Source organism: Manis javanica, chromosome 9 (genome assembly GCF_040802235.1).
Source record: "Manis javanica isolate MJ-LG chromosome 9, MJ_LKY, whole genome shotgun sequence".
In the NCBI taxonomy this organism is placed as follows: Eukaryota; Metazoa; Chordata; class Mammalia; order Pholidota; family Manidae; genus Manis; species Manis javanica.
The window spans coordinates 100256723-100277177 of NC_133164.1; the positions used below are offsets into that span (position 1 = coordinate 100256723).

The window sequence follows — 20455 nt, forward strand, 5'->3', positions numbered from 1 at the left end:
AACAGTGAAGTTGCTTGAGGTGAGGTTTTGGATGAAAAGTAAATTGGCCAAAGGCAGCACAAAGAGCGACTGACTGCTAATTTCTAGCAGGAAAAATTCCAACTTGCACAACCAAACAAATATCTATGAAGTTCTTAAAGGTGGTTGAAACTAGGGAGCTTACTTGTGAAAAACATGTATCTACAGTTGTTTTCATTCCTTCAAACACATCTATTCTGGGGTACTTAACTGTGTGAAGCACTGACAACATACACATCAATAAGAATCTAGTAACAGTGATAACTAGACATAATACAAAACAAGCTGTAACACAACCTAATAAGCAGGGGGTGAGCTTACACTAACTCACTCAAGGGGCGTTAAAAGGTACATATTATGTGTTAGAAGCCATGATAGATGGTGCAGACATACAGATGACTAAGGACATACAGATGACTTCACAAGAAGTTCAGTCAGGTAACAAAAACAGCATTTATACACCAGCTGACATGAGAGGAAGGAATTTGTCGATCTGGGGTCAAGAAAGACCTCGAGAAGAGGTGCTGCCTGAACTAAGGATGATCAGGAGCTCAGAAATGGGTGGGAGAATAACAGCACATGCTTATGAATGAAGGTATGAATGTACATGTCAGGTACGGGGAATGGAAGAAGGCTAAGTGGCTAAACACAGAATGTTTGGGAAGTGGAAGGGAGGGTAAATGATGCCAGAGATCAAGAAGAGATTACAAAAGGTCCTAAGAGTCCTAACCCTTTTAGATACTGGAGAGTCAATGTACGTTTTTAGCCAGAAATGTAAGCAAAACTGTGTTTAAAAATATGCACGGTGGCAGAATGGAAAATGGACTAAACAGAGGGAGAGTCTATGGACAGGAAGCCTAATGTAATAGTTCATGGGAGAAGTGATATGGGCCTACAATGGGGCAGTGGCAATGGAAACAAAGAGAAAGGAGCACATTTAAAGCCATTTCAGAGGCAAAACCAATATGACTTGGAAAGCAACTAGATGAGAAACTTGAGGGTGGGTAGGGTATGTGGAAGAGATGATGCTGGTGCCTCAGCCTCCTTCTTGGAAGCCCAGGTAAGTGGAATTCCAGGAAAAACAGGCAAAGATGAGATTACTTCAGGACCTGCAGAGTTTGAGGTACCTACAGGACAGTCATAGAATGTTAAGTAGACAGAAGAACCCTAGATCTAGAACAAAAGAGAGAATTTCGGACTAGGGAAACAAAACAGGAGGCATCAACATATGGGTTAACTTTTTGGCAGTCTTTTGGATCATCTGGAGCTTCCCAAATGGGATTGAAAGTCAGGGCACTGGGCAAATGAGTACAGCCAGCAGAAAATTAAAATGTGGTTTCAGAAAATTTGGATATTTCTAATGAAGTTATGGGCACAAAATAAAACTATTTGTTCAAATTCTTTAGGCTTCTATAAAATCTCCCTTTTTCCTCTGTCCTTTCTTTCTTGTTTTTCTTTCTTTAAGCAATCTTAGCATCTACCAATTTTTCTTTTCAGAAAAGGAAGCATAACTATTTTTGTGTTGCCTGTATAAACAAAATCTAAGCCATATTCATTTTAATCCTTCTCACTGTAAATCATTTTTCCAATTTTCCTCCAATCAAAATTACTTTGAAGGTATTTTAGAAATTACTTTTAATTTCAGAATTAACAAAGCAAAAGCTTATAAAATAAATGCAACTCAAGGGTTCAGATAAAGCAAGGCCATGATCCCTTTTTCTGAAAAGGAAAAGAGCTAAGTTACTGGTAGGCTTGAAGCTAAAGCTCCCAGGTCTTCCTGGTGGTATTTTCCACCACACGACCCTGTGAGTTAATAGGAGGTTAGACAAAGAGACCTGTTCTTTGGCTGGGGCAGCCAATATTTACAACTCTTCTAAGAGCAAGCTATTAGCCAGAATTGGAAAAACATTTCTTTGTATAGTTCTCTCACTAGTCACTTACAAAAATGCATTTCAATAGAATTCCCATCTCTCTATAGAATTAACAGCCTAGCAAAGGTATGTAATTCTAAAACATAGAAAAATACTGCATTTGTAAAAACACAGATTGGTAGTAGGACATCCCCTTTTTACTGTAACTGGATACATTTTTCAGGTAGTTTTTTTCCTACCAACTCAAACTCCACCCTAAGTAGGCAAACTTTTCTTCGTGCTTTATTGCTTTTGCAAGTGATCCTTCTTAAATACCCCCACCTTACGTGAATTACTAAAGCATTAGTAATTTATGGGAAAAAAATACAGCACAAGAAAATTAACTTTAAAAGGTACCTGGCCAAAGGCATCATCTCAAACGTTGTTAGGACTCACATTCCAGATCAAATTTACAAATTCACAACACTAGATACATACAAATGTGTTATTTTATCAAGAATAGTTCTGAAGATAATGAAAAACACAAGTATAAAAGTTTTTTTAGAGAAGACATTTAGAGAAAAGTCTCCCAAGCAGATGGATGAAGAATATATTAGAACTATTAAAGTGTGGATTAAACAAAATGAACAGAAATTTTTAGAAAATAATCAAGAATCAGTAAAACATATTTTCCTCAATTTCTAAAAGCTAATAAGAAAAGAGGAGCTGTTTTTGTGTAAATGTAGGCAGGCAGCAGGTACTGCCTATCTCTAAGCATTTCTTTCCCCGCTCAGGGAACCCTGAGTTCAATTGCAGGTCAAGTAAGGTGCAGTGATTAGAAGCATGCACTCTGTGCTAGAATGCCTGGGCCTGCCTGGTTCTGCCACTCACTGAACAGTTTAAGCCCTCTCTTGAAGAATCTTCTCAATGATTCTGCTTTTCTTTGAATTTCTGTCTTGTAGGACTTATCAGCACTTAGGAAAAGGTGTGATTAGTTCTGTGTATGTCTTCACTCCCCCAGAAACTATTAAGTGTTTTGAGACATGGATAATGTGCTATGTAGTTCTTACAGTCCATCCCAATGATAGGGACTCAATTAAAATTCTCTGAATTACAAAGAAATTTGAACAATCTTACCTGAACTGTTATAACTGCTGCTCCTTGGCATTTCTTCCCACTACTTCCTCTACACTCCAAATGGAGTGTGGTCTGTTCCTCTCTGTTGACATACTGTTTGGGCATTGTGTCCAACAACTCACCGTCCAGGGCAACCTGCTGGGATTCCCGAAGCGCTGCAGTTCTAAAAAACATCATCAGGAGGTGAAAGAAAAGTCTCAGGAAAGATTTCATGATAAGTGATAAAGGCTTCCAGTTACCCATAGCCTTCACTGAAGAACAGCAAGACAAAAGTGGTTCATACTAACAAAAGACCAAAGGTGTGTGTGCCAAGACTTACCCAAATCCTTCTCCTTTCCTTAACAACTAAGTTAAGAAAGGAAGGAAAAGTGGGAGTTTTTAGACAGGAACAAAGATCCACTTAAAATCTGTGTTATATCAACAATGTTTTTTAAATGGACACAATTATAGAAGACAAATGATAATCCTATTCTGATTTAATCTTTTTAAACAGGTGCATTGCTTGTAGGTACCAGTGATTTCTTAGTTATTAGCAACTCAAACTGAAATGTCAAAGACAGAGAAAGCTGATTGTTTATACGGTGTCAATATTGTTCTAATTGTATATATTGCGTTAATGTGCAGGCATGTGCTCACACACATATGTGCACACACACACACACACACACACACACACAATGAATACCTGCACCAAAAGAGCCAAGGAAGAAAAGGCCAGTAATAGATTGAACCCCATGGTCTTGCAAAGTAAGACAGACTCTTACGTTGGACTTAACTCCACACTTGTTCCTTCTCACAAGAGGGCAAACTAGAATAAAAATTTTATACACTTGCCATGCTGTATCTACCATGAATTAGGAACACTATGACTTTCCTGCACTTCAAGTACCTATGGCAATTTTTGAAAGAATATGGAGAGTTAGAGAACGAAGCAGTGACAAAATAAAGTAGACCTCATTTCACACCCTTTTACCACCCTCTTTCCAGTATCAGAAAGTCTCCTTAGGAAAAGCTTGTGGAACGCTTAGCTGGCACTGCTAAACTCAGAAATGCCACCACAGGAAACATGTTAAATGTATAGTCCATAAAAGTACCATATAATTTCAATGTGAAATTTAAAGGCTTGTCATGACTTGGTTAACTAAGGTAACCATTTGGGTCAGTCTGGTCAAATTATCCTCACGGTGAGAAAGCTTCTAGGTACTAAATCATCCAGCAGACATAGAAGCATGATCCTGAAGTAGTCGTGGTCTTACCTAGCCTGCTGTTGCAACAGATGCAGGTCTGTGCGCAGCAGCTGCGCAGTGTCCTTCTGACTGAGGAGTGTGGCAGAGGAAACAAGTGGTACAGGAGGCCTCAGTGGGTGCAGAACAAGAGGAGGCTGGGGAGCGTCATGCTTCTGCAAGTTACTTAAAACCCTTTCTTTAGCTGTAAGAAAATTAAGTCATATTTACCGCATAGTGGCTACTCCTGGGTAGTAATGTACTAAGAGGGTACAAAGCCCTGGCTTGTTATCTTCATAAAGAATGCTAGAGATCTGCAGAATAGTTACTTAATCCACCAAAGGCCTAAATGAATAAAATCATTGTCTTCTGGTACTTACAAGTTTGGAGGGAGCACCCAGAGGCCTAATAATTACCCTACCAGAAGCTGGGAGCTCAGGAGCACGTGGTATCATTAAATAGAATTCCTACCCTCAAAAAGTCTTCATGGTATTTCAAGAGCTGAAGCTCATGATCCTAAATTATTACCCTAGTGAGCTTTGCATGTGACATGCTAAGGTGTTTGGACTTGATACTAGTGTAAAGGGGGCCTAGCAAACAGCTCTCTAAACAAGGTTGAGAAAGACAGTAAGCTCTCACCAGACAGTGGGCTGGGAGAATGGAGCAGGGAGCCCAGTTAAGAGTTAAGTGCAATGATCCAGATAAACTTCACAAGAATTGGAGAAAAAGGAATGGGCATTATGGAACACAGCTGAGTGAAAAATCTTAAATTAGGCCAAGGTTTGAACAGGAGGGCTAAAAGTAGTACATTTAAATGCATAAAGACATGGGCACAGACTCCTGCAGAACTTATATTTATGTAGCCATATTCATTCATTCATGCACTTTTTCATTCAAAACTCAATACATGATTTATGCAAGTCCAAATAAGAAATCAGGTGCCATATAAGAAAAATAAAAGATCAATCTGTAAGACCCAACTTTGTACTAGGTTGTGTGGTCTCATAAGGGTCAATCCAACTTAAATGTTAATATTTCTACATCTGGTACAGAGACAAACACACAGTAGGTATCCAGTAAGTCCCTATCCTTCCTCCCTCTCTCTTCACTGCACTGCACACATACCACACAGCAGGGGCAGACTGAAGAACATGAAGAAAAATGCTGTCACATACCCAATTCTTTTTAATACTAAGATAACAATGGATGGGAGAGGTCAAGGGAACTTCAAGTCAATAAGTCAAGTCAACCATTACTTAAGGGATTACTACGAATTTCCGATTTCATTCGCAGCATTCCATTTTTTATTCTTGCTCAGAAAAATTAAAGAAAATTTAATTGCCATGACTTTACTTGGCATAAGAAGACTTGTATTGTTTGCACTCCAAACAGATGGAATTCAACATTCCAAACAGGTCAAGTACACGATCGTCCCTTATAGCTGGGGTTTTTCCACTGGAACTACCACTTTTTGCACAGCATGAAACAAAGTTGGATAGGACTCCTAACTATATTCTTTCAAGCAATATTTTAGGCCATGACTCTTAAGGAAAACTGGGGGCTCTTTTCAAACCCAATATAACATATCATGAAAGAAAAAAATTAAGGATAATATTCTAAATACCAAATGAAAGACCCTAAAAATTAAATTCAGGGCCTATTTAACTGTAATCACCATTCTGGACCACAATTGACAAAAATTATAAAGCCAACAAACAAAGTTAATTCAAGAAAAAGAGGTCTGTGTCACAAATGTGCATCAATCTATGAAGCACTCCTGCAATTTTCCTGCCATCACAACCACACATTCAAACATCTGATATAATCATCATCTAACCTGCTATATCTGAAGAAACCTGAAACTTGTTATTTTAAAATCAAGGCCTTAATTTTATTTAGAACTGCAACATGTACAGATTTCCAGAACATCAGATATAGGATGATAAGCGGTGAAGAACAGGGTCTCTGGAGCCAGACAGCTTTAACAATTATGAGTTTGTGATTTGGGCAAGTTATCTAACCACCTTACACCTCAGGTTCTTTATCCGCTGAATGGGGAGAAGCCTCATAAGGGAAGCTGGGAGGACTGAGTTAATGTAGTATCAAGTACTGGGACACTGCCTGGAACAAACTAAGGGCTTAATAAATTACTGGCTTAACTCCAGAGAAAGCAACCAGCCTTATGTTAAGGTGATATGAAAACACCACAGATGGGAGGACATGAACAGAGAAGCATTCAATAGTGAACTTCCAGAAAGAGAAAATGAAAATGGATGTGGTTGGGGTAAGGTCTTATACCTTTCCCTATATACCTTTCTATATGTTTAATTTTTTTTCAATATGCACATGTTAACTCTTACAATTGGAAAAACAAAGTAGTATTTCAGGGAAAAAAAGGGAAAAAGGTGTTGGAGGCAAAAGTTTTACAGCCTTTAATGTGACTGTCCAGCACCTTCATTTTACAGATGAGTGGACTAAAGCCAAGAGAAGTTCTTATTTTTCTCTAATCATGAGCTAGCTAGTTGGTTAGTGGCAGAGTTAGAATAAGAAGGTATTTTTCCCTTTTTCTGAACCATTTTAATGCTTTATTATACTACATATTAACATTTTCTTCAACAATATATTTAAAGTTTTATTGTCTTACATTTTAAAAATATATTAAGTAATTAAAATTAATCAGTAACTTCAAATGTTGTTTTCTATTATTTTTTGTTGTACAGCATGTCATCAACCTTCCAGGTTAAATGAGCTTTTGTGGCCTGGCATAGAAAACTAACTGAATCTTTTATAAAATTGTTTCTCTAGAAAAATGCATTCTGAGAAATAATCAACTTAGAAACTTTGGGAATATGATCTGTTTATATGGTAAGAGTTTCAGATACAGAGAAAAATAGATTATGAAAGGAAATGACAGACTTTTGAATTTTAAAATGGCAAATCCAAAACAGTTTAATTTAAAATTGCACTTAAATATCATAAGTCAGCTGAAACGTCTTTTCAAAGCATCATAGAGAAAGAGAAAACGAATGACAGACAGAACTTAGTCACTTTACAGCTAGGTAAAGCCATGATTCTTGGTTTGGGCCAAAGAAATGGAACTGGAAAGTCTGTGAGCAGCTTCTTGAAAGAGTCCCTAAAAGAGGGAGACACCCCATCCTCTGAATGGACTGTGAATGTGACCACTTAAACTTAACCAGCCCTCTTGGACCATAATTGGGACGTGTTAGAATGAAAGGACTGCAAGGTAGGAGGAGCAGGGGTCCTTGAAGGTTTACAGGTCAGGAAGCTACCGCTCTGAACTGCCTGCCTCCAGGCTTCTCCAATATGAGAAAAAACAAATCTCTACCTTATTTAAGCCATTACTGTTCTGGAGTTCATTCACTAATAGCCTAGCCCCTAAGTGGTAGACAAGTTAACAATGAATTTCTAAAAAAATTCATTCTCACTGGAGGTACCCTGTATAAACCTTAACCCTCAGTGGCTCAGATTCTAACACTCACTGATTCACTCATTAATTCAGTCAAAGGGGCTGGTGCTCCTATGACTCACCCAGCAAAGGATCAGTGAAGTCCAGCTGCACTGACAAACTGCAGGTTGCAGAATGGGACTCAAGCTTGGCCTGCATCCACAGACCAACAGTTTCCTGGAACTCATAATGAATGCGCTCCATGTTCAAATACTCCATCCACAGATCCTAGAAAGGAACCATAGGGCTTTAACTTTCACAGATGAATCACAAAATCAGATATAAAACTACATATTTAACTATCAAGTGAACCAGTAAGAATCAATATGAGATCCAATCCAAGTTCTCCAGCATACGGATGAACCACATTTTAAATGGATACTCAAACAATCTTAGCAGGAGTCTAACTGTGTACCATGATCAGAAAATATAATTTTAACATCCCCACTAAATGTTTATTTATAAATTATATATATATACACTACTGAGCTAAAGTAGGTAAAAAACAGTTAAAGAGATAAAAAATAAATACATTAAAAATAATTGAATCTGGATTAGATCAACCCCTAGGTCCCAATATAGGGGACAGGAAAACATATTAAACTGTACCACAAAGACACAGTCATCAAAATCCAGTAGGTGGGGCAAAATTTATGGACAAACTACCCAGTTTCTTCAACAAATAAACTGCAAGGAAAAAAAGGGACAAGGGAAGGAACTACAGATTAAAAAGACTTATAAGAGCCAATCACAAAATGAGGATCCTGATTCAAAGAAACTGTAGAAATAAATAAAAACAAAACTTTTATGGTATTTATGAGACTTGAAATTTGAACACTGCCTAGATATTTGATATTAAGAAGTTACTGTTAATATTTTTCAGAAGTAAATGTTATTAGGCTATGTTACTTTTCTCATCTTCACCTTGTAAAATCTTTATCAAATGATTGGCTCCAAGATAATATGGTGGAGGCAACAGAGGAGCTGTGGATAAAATTAGATACACAATACTCAAGAAAGGGGCAGGGGGAGAAGGACGTGTCCATTATAATATTCTATTTTTCTGTATGATTGAATGTGTTCATTACAAAATGTATGATAAATAAGTAAATAGATAAAATGGGAAAAAACAAATAGAAGTCCTAGTATTCTCCCCACACTCCAGTGAGCTGTCCTGCATATTCCGAACTACCTGTACTTCACTTTGCTGATCACCGTATTAGAATGGTGGACTGCCTTTAATGAAAAAAAAGAAGTCAGCTGTCCACGAACATCAAAAGCTACAACAAATAACAGGTTACTGGATATGAACTATAGTTTTGTGGATCATGGCATTCTTTGTTTATGGTTTTAAGTGTTCAGAAAGATTTCTCTAAAGCTAAAGATGTCTCTGGCTTCTTAATGAGCACACTGCGCACTCCAAGTCCTAAATCATTATTTCCCAACCAACCATAGCACAAGGGATTCCAGACTAGAGGAACTCCAAAGTCATCCTGATCACAAGCCTGAATCCAGAAGCACCAAACTGTCAGAGGTGATGTACCAGACCCTCCTTGTATGTATGTCTCCTTTAGTGAGGCCACTAATGTCACCTTTTCTGCCTCTGTGCTAAGTAACTGTTGATAGAAGCCAATGATTCAAGAGAATACTGAGAATTAATGATGGGTAAGCAGAGGTGCTTGAAAAACCACAAAAAGAACAACTCTGAACCAGAATTACAGTTCAAAAATAGGAGTTATAAGATCAAATGGCAAAGACTTTTAAAAAAAGGCTATTAATTACACATATGCTAGGAAACCAAGATAAATATCAGATAATGAAGAGGATATGATTAATTTTTAAAACCACTGATGAGTATCTATTACATGCAAATTCTTAGATAAGGCCTTGGGGTGTGACTATACAGGGGAGAATATGAAATTGCCCTTAAAGGATCTCAAGATACTATGATCCTCATTTACTTTTCCTATTCCTCTGGCCCTGTAGTCTCAGCCTTATTTTTTCTTGCTTTAAATGTTATTTCTCAAGGTTCCATCTTCAGTCCTCTACATAATCTAAATACTCTATTACCATTAAACCCACATTTCCTATGCTGCCCCATTCCTACATTCTAGGCAGTATATCCCCTCCCCACCAAATCCTTGACAGAGAGCTCTCCCTGGAGGCCCTCAGGCACTTCCTCTCTCAGTATTCTCTATCTCTGTAAGCAGTATCTCTAATTACCCAAGCTAAAAATTTGGGAGTCCTTGTGTATCTAATCAATCCTACTATGTATCTAATCTAAAAATCCTAGTGATTCTTCCTGGATATATTTTTTAGGTCATCCATTTATTTAATTCCTCATGTTATTTCAATAGCTCACCAAATAAAGACTTCAGAACAGAATCTGCCATCTTGAGAAAAGCGCACATGGTCCTTAGAGATGCAATCCCTCTTCCCCTCTCTGGTTAACATCTGCTCTCCTCAGTGGCTCTACCCAAACCTGCACCTTTTGAACATGCCATGCTCTCAGCCATGTCTTTGCACACATTAGTCTTCCTGCCAGTAATACGTTTTCTGCCCCTCCCCATCACCATGTCTTCCCTTCCAACCTGACCAACTCCACTTGTCCTTTGTAGCTCAGCTCAGTCTGAATCAGGGGCTCTTCCCTTACATTCCCAGTCTTTATTCCCAGCTGTCATCACTGTTAGTTCCCTCTAGGACAGTAAGCACAATAAGCTCCCTGAAGGCAAGGGCTGTATCAGGTTTCTTTTTGTATCTTTGGCATTACACACCTAACAGCTAAGAAGCACTCAATAAATACTCATGGAAGGAAGAGAAGGAAGGAAGGTAAGACAGAAAAACACCAAGAAAGTCAAAGAGACCTACTAGAGATGAAATACTCTAAGTAATGTTGACACAGGCAGGTTTAAAAACCCAAATTGAAGACTCTCAAGTCATAGAGGTTCCTAAATCCCAAATCCCATCCCAGTGTTGGGGGTCAATGCCCAGTAGAGTTCAGTCCTGAGAAACAAATTTGGTATAGGAGAGATATGTCTACACATACACATACATACTATAGAAGCTTAGTGAAAACTTAGAAATTTTGGGTTAAAAAAGGACCACAGATATCTTTGGGTAAAAGGAAGAGCACAGCTTAGAATATGTTGACTAGAATTGAGTGTTTCCAGAAGGGCAACCAAAAGTCAGTTATCTCCAAAACCAAAAAGGTGGACTCTTTTATCTCCTCCATGCAATTAACAATATGTGGATCCTAACAAAGTCTTACACTGTACTTTTTATGGGAGTAGACGATGCTTAAAAGTGTTCAGCTTCTGACAATTTAAAACAAAGAGTACAAAAAGAAAGAGGAACAGTATGATTATAAGGTTGTACAAAGCCCTAGAACAAGTTTCAAGCCTTCAGATGAGGCCATAGTGGGGCCAGATTCAAAAGAATAACCCTTCAATACAAGTCACTTACACACTGACAAAACCACAAAAACAATGACCATTGAAGTGACCCCATTTCCACATCAAAGAGTGGTTTTACCATTAGATTATGAAAAGGTGACCAATTCAAATCAGTTAGATATGCTAAGAAAGACACTATCATAGTTTTACCTGCTGATTCTGCATCACTTTGGCTAGCCTGTGAACATCATAATGCTTTGGTAGAGAAGGGATATAGGTATCTCCTTTTTGAAAATTCTCATCTTCTAGCCATAATATGTATACATTGAAAAGCCTAAAAAAAAACATAATTACATAAAATATAAAAAAATGTGCAGGCAAATGAAGTTTCTTACATCTCTAGGGACACCAGCACTACTACATAACATAAAGAAAGTACATAATACAGGAAATTTTTCCAACTACCACCACACACACAAGAGGCTCAAGGGCCAGCAGCAGTGGAGAAAGACAGGTCACAAATCATTACAATTTGATGAAATACTTGCTAAAACATAAGCTGTGAAGAAAGGGCCTTGTGAACTCTACTATCAAAGTAAGGTTAGATACAGGTACAGAAAAAAACTGAAAAGGTCATTATAATGCAGACCTAGGATCTAAATTTGGAGCTTTTCTTTCCTGGGCAATTCAGTCATGGTGAGCCTTAGAGCTAGGGAAGGTTTAAATAACATTCAAATGAACACATTTTCTGTCTTTCAGAAAAAACATTAAAAGCCTAATTTTAAACTTATGCATGGAAGAACATGCCGGCTTTAGGCTCAATGTCGATCTCCTGCCCCAAGGAATCACAAACACACCTCACAGCACGTGTGCACCCTGTTTCCATTCATAAGGAACAGAACAAAGCCAGGCTAAAAGAGAAAAGTAAAAAATCTCCATTATCCAGTAAAAACTTTTTAAAAAATTTCATGATGTTTCCTTTGTTTTTATTTTGTTTGTTTTTACAAGGCACACAGCCCATTTAGCTAAGACCACTGGTATTTTCAGCAGTTGTTTTGCAGCAACAGGTACCAGAGTCTACGGCAGACAAATTACTGGGTGGGGGACCAGGAGGTGGCGGGGCTGGGCTTTGCTCAGTGAAGTGGAAAATTACCTCCTCTACCTCCATGGCCATCTGTGTAGGAAGAGGACATGCACAGGGCTTCAGGGCTCTGAAAGGGAAGGCTGGTACAGAGCTCTCGTCCAGCTTCTGATTCAGTTACTGGCCATTTACCAACATACCAAAGAAAGAGGGATTTAAGAAAGGCAGAAGGGAACATCAAAGACTTTCTTAGCTGATCTAACTGTTCAAAGATAAAGCCTTCCCACTGGTTAAGCCTGCCTAAAAATAAGTCTTCCTTCAAGCAAGCACAGTAAGGGGAGAAATCATTCTAGAGGTTGACATAGCCCTAGGGGCTCTGATATTATTCAAGTCTGAAGCCTCAGTGCTGGATCAGAACCCTGAGTTTTCTCACCAAGACAATTTTTGTATTCGGGGTTAATTATTAAAAGCCATTTTTATTAAGTCTTATTTAGAAGACTAATATCTGGTTTATAGCAAGCTTAGAAATGAAAGGTGAAGGAACAGTGCAAAAGGGACCCAAACTAGCTTCAGAGGTCTTTATTTACCTTCAGAGAGTTGCAAATATTATGCCTGATTTTTAGAAGCAGTTTGGGGAGATGACTAGATCCCCCCTGACTCTAGGTGGATTCTGGAATCCCTTCAAGGGTCTAGGAACACCACTTAAATAACCCTGCCTGGGTCGCTTATTTCCTTTAGAGAAGTATTCTAGGAGGCTTAACTAGTTGTTTACCTGCTATGATCAATTGTTTTGGTTTGTTTCTGTTATCACATAAAGAAACAGAAGAGGACATCAGCTTTAAGATCTTCCAATCAATTCAGGCACTTGGCAGAGCCACCAATTTGCTGAGTCAACTCTCAGGAGGAACATAAAAAGGAACATTGCAAGATGCAAACCTATAGTCAAAACCGCCTTCCAATTCAATCTAACAAGGTTGAGAGAATAGCATCTGGCAGTTCGTTACACAAATAACTGCTCCACACGAGCACCTGTGCTGCAAGCAACATAAATGACTGAACAACCATGCCTCACCTCACGAGCTCCGTGTGCAGTTCTGGGGAAGTCAAGTAACCAGGGGTGCTGGCCTGGCTGGCTGGCAGCCCTTCGCTGCCCTCTGCTGGAACGCGCAGAGCCTTGCTCGCAGCATGGTGGAAGTCGGCCACTTCAGTCAGGCGCCTCTTCATTTCTTTCAACAAACTGATGTGAGCAGGGCTTTGAAAAAATCTTCTTCCAATACAACCGTCTATGGGTAACCTTAAAAAACATAAGCACAGATCACAAGATCAACACAAGATGCTCTTTTTATCTGACACAAAATTACAGTCAATTGACAAGTCAATGGATGCGAATATACTGCATTAAAATATCTATTATCTCTACCTCAGTGATTGTTATGAAGACCCAACAAGCCAGGTGTATACAAAATCAGTTTTAAACAGAATGAAATGCTATGCAAATAAAGATACTATCACCACTTGAGGTACAGAATAGATGAAAGATAGCTCTGCTCCTAAAGAACTTGCAATCTGGAAAAAAACTGAAGTAACAAAGAGCCAACATCTGTATGTTTCAAAGGAGTGAGTTAAGGGACTGAGGGTGAGCTAATAACTGAGTTGGAGCCAGAGACCACGATCAGTAACAGCGGACAGTTCCAGACAGTGGACTGTTCAGAATCCCTTCATACCCAGTGGAAATGTCAGACACCCCCAGGACACCCTCACACTCCCATGCATTACCCATCACAAGTTCCCATATACAGCCCTAAGACGGTCACACAAGCAGCCTGTTTGGGGCAGTTTCACTCCCTTTGCATCTCCAGGGGCTCCATGCTACACCTGGCCTGGTTCCAGGGTATTATTTTCACCATGTTGGGTAGAGAGAATGGAAAAGACAGAGATGCCACAAGATACCCTGAACTCAAAACAGGTCTAGGCTAATAAATGTGAAACAGGGAGAAAGGGGGACTCCTAGCCAAAGGTCAAAGAATGATTCTACTCCCAAGCCACAGTGTGAGAACAAAGGGCATTAGAGCAGGGCAAAGACAGGAACAGACTCACAGACACTCAGAACAACACTGGGCGCCATACCCATATTGCGGTCCAGGGCGGTGAAGATACAGGAGGAAGAACTTCTGCCAAATGAGCGGCAGAAGAGGGTGATCAGAAGGCGTAACGAGAGCCTGGTGGGCCCAACGGTAAATCAGCAGCCTCTGGAGGGATGGGACAATGGGGAGCTTGAGCTGGGCCTGGGCTTTCTACAAAAGAGGAGGGGCTTTGAGCAACCATGAAATGAACACAACTGCGTACAGTCTGCTCTTTCTAAGTGATTCAAATGAAACACGAACATTTTGTTTTAAATTCAGTAAGGAACCAACAGTCACATAAAACTTACTTCTCCAGCCCACCACCTACCTTCTTGGTAGCAAAACATGTGGGCCAGATTTTTCTGTCAAAACTTTTCACAGACCCCTGAATTAGAGTGGGTCTTAAGCATCACTTAGTCTAATCTCACTTCCAGGCCTTTCCACCCTTTGCATGTACAAGGCTACAGCGCAAGGGAGTACAATGATATGAAAACCAAAAGTAAATTTTACTGTTACACTTTTATCATTCTCTTGAAAATTTAGATTTTAAAAGGACTTTCAAAAGTGATAAATTCTTTAACAGGCTCTGAAACCCAAAAGCAAAGTCTCTATTACGGAACAGTAAAAAAGAGATCTTCAATTCTAAAGCCTTATTCCAGTCTTTTTCTCATTTTAGTGAGCTTAAAGATCAGCTAGGGAGTTTTTAAAAACAAGTTTCTGTTCCTACTCCTGACTAAGAAACTCACAGTGTCAGAAGCTGGGTTCCAGCAATCTGATTTTTAACAAGCTCTCGAGGGGATTCCAAGGAAGATGGAACACACTGGGAATTGCTTTAAAACAATGGCAATCCCCTTCACGCATGCAATGACCACAGCCTTCAGTTACCAGGTTGTGACTCTCAATGTTAAATGAACCTTGAGTAGGATGTGTCTGCTTCAATCATACCATTTTAAGCACTGGTTTGGATATTGTGCTCTCCAAACATCCACAACAAAAGAAAACACAAAAGTTCAAAAGCTACAGGTGATTGCGTCAGCATTAAAGTATAAACCACCTTCTCCCACTCAAATGCAGAACTGATATTTGCACCTTCAGAGCTTGGTCAGGAGTAAAAGCAGGGTTTATAACCAATTCCCCTTCAACAACTCTTCGGAGCTGGGAATCTTCTTCAAAAATGGATTCCACATTCAACACTGTCCATGCAAACCAGACCTAAAATGACACCAGGTAAAAGCAAGGGAAATGAGTAGCTCACTCAGAAAAAATACATCCTGATATTCCAGATTAACATCTTTCCTATCATAGATCTCAATCAACAAATATTCATAGTTTCTAAAATTAACACATAGTTTTTATGTGTATCCCTATTCTTGTTACATGTATAAATTTAGATAAAAACAGATGATTGAAAAATGTCAAATTCTTCTGGAAAAGCTAATAGTAAAAGAAGATGTTTATTTTCTCAGTATTTATTGGGCAGATTCTGTATGCACAAGGGACAGGAAAAAGGGCCAGACACAAGCTCTGCCCTTAAGAAGTTTTCCATCTATTAGAGGAGACGAGACTAATATACAAGTAACCAAAATGTGAAGTAGTAAGTACTTAATCAGGGCTCCAGTGCCACGGGAAGCCAGAGGAGAGAGGGCAGAATCAGAGAAGGTGGGCGTATCAGAGGCTCTACACAGGGAACAGAGAGGGAGGCACACCCGGTAAGAAAATCAGTGAGGCAGAGGCGGAGAGGGAACACCAGGGATGTGGGCAGGTGAAGCAAGGAGTGTTTTTAGCTAGATCACAAGAGGTGTGAGGAAAAGCAGAAGGTAAGGCTCTGATAGGAGGCTGAAGGTTGTTGGCACTGGTTTAAGTGATGAAATAAAAACATAATTTGACACTCAGTCTGAGGGGTAGTAATAATGATGAATATACTATTACTAATGAGACTGATGACAACAATGCTAACAGCCAATGCCTAGTGAGCACTGACTAAGTGCTAAGCACTGTTCTTTATACACAGGTGCAATCAATCCTCCCATCAGACGAGTGAGGAAACAGGGGTCAGAGAGGGAAGCAAGCTGCCCAAGGCACAGCACTCGCTAACAGCAAAACATAGACCACACCACAGATGGTCAGCCCTGAGCAGCCACTCCTGACCTCTCTGCCACACTGCTGCGCAGGTTGTAGTCAAGCAGACTGAGTCTGATCAAGAAATGTCTGATCCTGAGCCAGCCATTTAACTCTGTTAAAACCCAGTTAACCCCTCTGTGAAACTGGAATGGCAGCAGTGCAACCTCAGCAGAGGTATATTGTAAAGGTTAAATGGGAAGTATTCTTATACATAATAAGTACAAAATCAATGTTATTTCAGACTGTTAGTAAGGTATTAGTAAAGATGACACTATTAAAACTCACAAAGACAACAGTGGTCCTCAGTGGGTTTCCTACCTGAGTGGACATGGCGATGCCCTCCACGAAGGAAGGCGTGACATTGCCAGCCACGATCCAGCTCACCAAAGAAGAGAGCAGACTCCGGTCACAGTGGTAGCCCAAAGCATTCTACAAAGGGGAGAGGATGTGGAGCAGAAGGGAGACTTAAAAAAAAAAACTTTATCAATGACCTTTACAAGAATATCAGTAATTATCTTACTACAGGGAAGGATTCTGGTAAGACGCAGGTTTCAATAATTAGTCCACCAGCAGTGTTAGTCACAGGCAGTGCACTACAGCCAAATGCAATAAACAGAGCTTTTCCTGGGGTGTGCTTGCCTTTGGCTTCCCTGGGATCTCCACCAGCAAACTATGATTACTGAGATGAGACACCATAAGGCAAAGCTGGAAAAAGGCAGGGGCCACAGAGCAGCACAGAGCACTGCACCCAGCCGGTAGCTTCTTAGAAAGTTACTATCTAGCCAATGACTACAAGAGCTATTCTCTAATGGCTTTACCTTATGTTGCTGGTAGAGTAATTTCTGCACACAGTCTTCTTGCATCAGCTGAAAAGCTGTTTTACACAAGTGATCCATGAGGAAGAGGATGGGCTGTTCTCGATACCAGAGATGTTGGCTTATTAGAGACTGAACCCAGAACTCCAATACGGCAACAGGGCCCACTTCATTGGGCTGAGTGCTTACAGATATGTGGGCCTGTGGAGAAAGGACTCAGGAGATGTGAAAGGTAATAACCAGTCTCCCATTTTTGAAAAACTAACAAAATAACAACCTCCACTAAAAGGCCTGTATCTGCTCCCCTTGACAAAAGCACTGTGTCAAATGCTTTGAAACAACCAACACAGATGTACTAGCACTAGGGGTGTTTGATTGGGAAGGTGGCAAAGGTGTATTTAAGGGCTTACTAGATCCTGACCTGGATCATGCTGTTGAGAAGCTTCACATTGTCCCCATGGCTGGCTCCTGTCAGGTGCTGTGCCACCTTATGGGTGACCTGCTGCGTGACACCCTGAGGCACGCCACTGTCCAAGTGCAGGAACAGAAGGAGGTGTGACAGAAACCTGCCAAGCACACAGGATGGCACACTTTATGTTCCAATCAGAAGTCAACAGAATTTCCAGTGGCTAATTACTTATGAAAAAACAGAGTAATATTGAATTTTTGGCCCCATTTTTAGGCCAAAGCTTTATTTAGGGATTCTGATATGTCTCAGGAATTTCAGAAAAAATAAGTTTTCCAATTAATAGGGCTAAAAGGAATTCTATCTACCTGCAGAAGAGAAATGAACAGATGCAATACACAAAAACACGTGCAAGTTTAAGAACATGAGAGGAAAAAAAACCTAAAGAGCCCATTTAAACCCTCCAGACTGCCCTCTCTCACCAACAAAAGCATAGATGTTAATAAAAGCATCCTGCAATCTCATATTGGGTGCTAACTTCATAGAAGGTACTAGGGGAGATACGGTATCAGTCACAGACACGGCCTCAGTCCCCTGGGTGCACCAGGCTCCCTCCTCTGTCAGGGTGTTTGCTTCTGCTGGGTTTTCCACCTGAAACACTCTCTACACCTAACCTGGCAAACTCCTACTCACCCCTTGAATCTCTTCAACAATGTCCCTACCTCAGAGAACTTCCTGACCTCTCCCCACCATGTTAAACACATCTAATCCATTGACCTCTCTTATACCATCCTGTCAGACCAATCAGGAATCATTACAAGGAATAATGATAAAGAAAACATTTGCCTTTCCCATGGGAACCTAGGCTGATGGCTAGGTCTCTGTAGCCATGAACTTCGTTCTCCTGGAAAAAGTACACTTGCAGGGGAAGGTCTGAAGAGAGGCAGAGCCAAGGGACTTGGGTGGGAGGATAAACAGGAAAAAAAACACTAATCCAGAGTCTCTCAACACTGGCACTTCTGACATTCGGGGCTGGCTGATCCTTTATCGTGAGGGCTTCTCTTAGCACCCTAGGGTGTTCAGCACTATCTCTGGCCTCCACCCACAAGGTGTCAGCTGAGCCTTCACCAATCCCCAACCACCACCCCCTCACCCAACCACCTATCCCTGGCCAGGCTGACACAATCAAAATCATCTCAAGACATTACCAAATGTCCACTAAGGGTCAAAAAGCCACCCCTAGTTAAAAAACATGCCTGGTGAAAGACCTGATGTTATCATGAGCCTTTTCCCCAATCACATGAGTCAATATATTCCCTTCTTGGTGAAACTACTCTGTACTGGGTTTTCAACATGTGCAATGAAGGATCTTGATTAATACCACATCCTTAATTCCCTCCCTCTCTAAGTAGCTATTTCTTTTACCATAAATTCTACACACTTTTACCATAAAATGCAAATATAATCTATATATCACAGCATGGCCTTACCAGGATCTTGCTTCATAACTTTGTAACTATCTCAAAAGTCTTATTTTCTCATCAAGATTGTGAATATCTCATGTGATGAGCACCTCCCTTCTATCTTATGTTTGTAATGCTGCAGACAATTAAAAAGCAATGTGTTTACTACTGTTACAATGGCAAAGCCATTTGATGCTTAGTGTCAGAAGCGCTATTCCCAGAGTTACATAGAACTGCTCTCTTTCAAATATTAAAAGCTATAAGCAATTCAAAATTAAATGAAAAAGGGAAATAACTTTTATGATCATAAAGGTAATGGAAATTATTATTAGAATCAGAGCTCATCAGCTTGCATTCTAAACTGAGCAGGAAGTTTTTGCCTCATAAAAAATACGCCATTGAAATATTGCCTATTTTACTTGAGAAGCCAAACACAGTTATTGTACTGGCTAAGCTGTTCACTACTTACTGCTCATTCTTCAGAAGGTAATACTGGTAAGGGTAGAATAAAGGTAGAATCTTATCCAGGACATGGACCACTGTTCTCAAATGCCTTGATTGGACCAGAATTCCCAACAGGGAGATGCCTTCTGCACAGAATTTCTCAATGCTAAGAAAAAAGAAATAGGCAATAAGCAGACAAGGAAACCGGTTCATAAAATGGTGTTCTTCCAATAAGCTATTAGCCTATTGCTGCCTGGATTACCTCAGGTCTACAGCACATTTTTGCATACCCAAACGTCACATGAAAATACTAGAATCAGGTCTTGGGACACACAAAGGAACTTAACAGTTCATCTATACTTTCATTTTACATATGAGAAAGGTGAAGCATCATGCCCAAACTCACATAATTTCTTATTGGAGGGTCAAAATGAGAGCCAGGTTTACAAGGCTCTAGTCCAGAGAGCTTGCCACTGCCCATTTTGTTTCTCAATGGTGTTTCTTATAAAAGTCATGGGGCTCTCATTGCCTGCATATTTCCACAAGGTATAAAGCACAGAGAAGATTCAAAAGTGAGTTCAATCTGTCAGCATGAACTAGCAAAAATTCTGCTGAAACCAATGAGTCATAAAAAGTTACTTATCCTCTGACTCAGTTCAAAGAATCTATCCTTAAGAAATAATCCCAAATATGGAGAAAACTATGCATGCTATATGATCCATGTAAATGTACATTTTTCAGATTTATAATGCAAACTCAGAGGCAGAAATTATTTATGAAATTTTAGAAAAATTCACTCAACAGAAATATTACTATATCTTTTCAAAATAACGCATATAATGACTAAGGGCAACATGGAAAAATACTTCTCCTATAATGATATGGGGGAGTAGATTTTATATATATATATTATAGT

At 39.7% G+C, this 20455-nt stretch overlaps 1 protein-coding gene across 6 annotated transcripts in view; it reads right to left on the minus strand.

Annotated features, from left to right (window-relative positions):
* Nucleotides 1-20455, minus strand: part of EPG5 (ectopic P-granules 5 autophagy tethering factor) — a 102391-nt gene that overhangs the window by 40332 nt on the left and 41604 nt on the right. For 5 of the 6 annotated variants that reach the window (XM_073212983.1, XM_073212981.1, XM_073212980.1 and 2 more), the window contains 11 exons: nt 19565-19705; nt 17648-17792; nt 17230-17427; nt 16730-16840; nt 15380-15502; nt 14295-14461; nt 13240-13461; nt 11297-11420; nt 7778-7922; nt 4262-4433; nt 3006-3168 (listed from right to left, as the gene is read on the minus strand). In XM_073212983.1, the coding sequence (XP_073069084.1) occupies nt 3006-3168; nt 4262-4433; nt 7778-7922; nt 11297-11420; nt 13240-13461; nt 14295-14461; nt 15380-15502; nt 16730-16840; nt 17230-17427; nt 17648-17792; nt 19565-19705 (1711 nt within the window). The remainder of the gene's footprint in view (nt 1-3005; nt 3169-4261; nt 4434-7777; nt 7923-11296; nt 11421-13239; nt 13462-14294; nt 14462-15379; nt 15503-16729; nt 16841-17229; nt 17428-17647; nt 17793-19564; nt 19706-20455) is intronic. The other variant, XM_073212982.1, reaches the window with a different exon arrangement.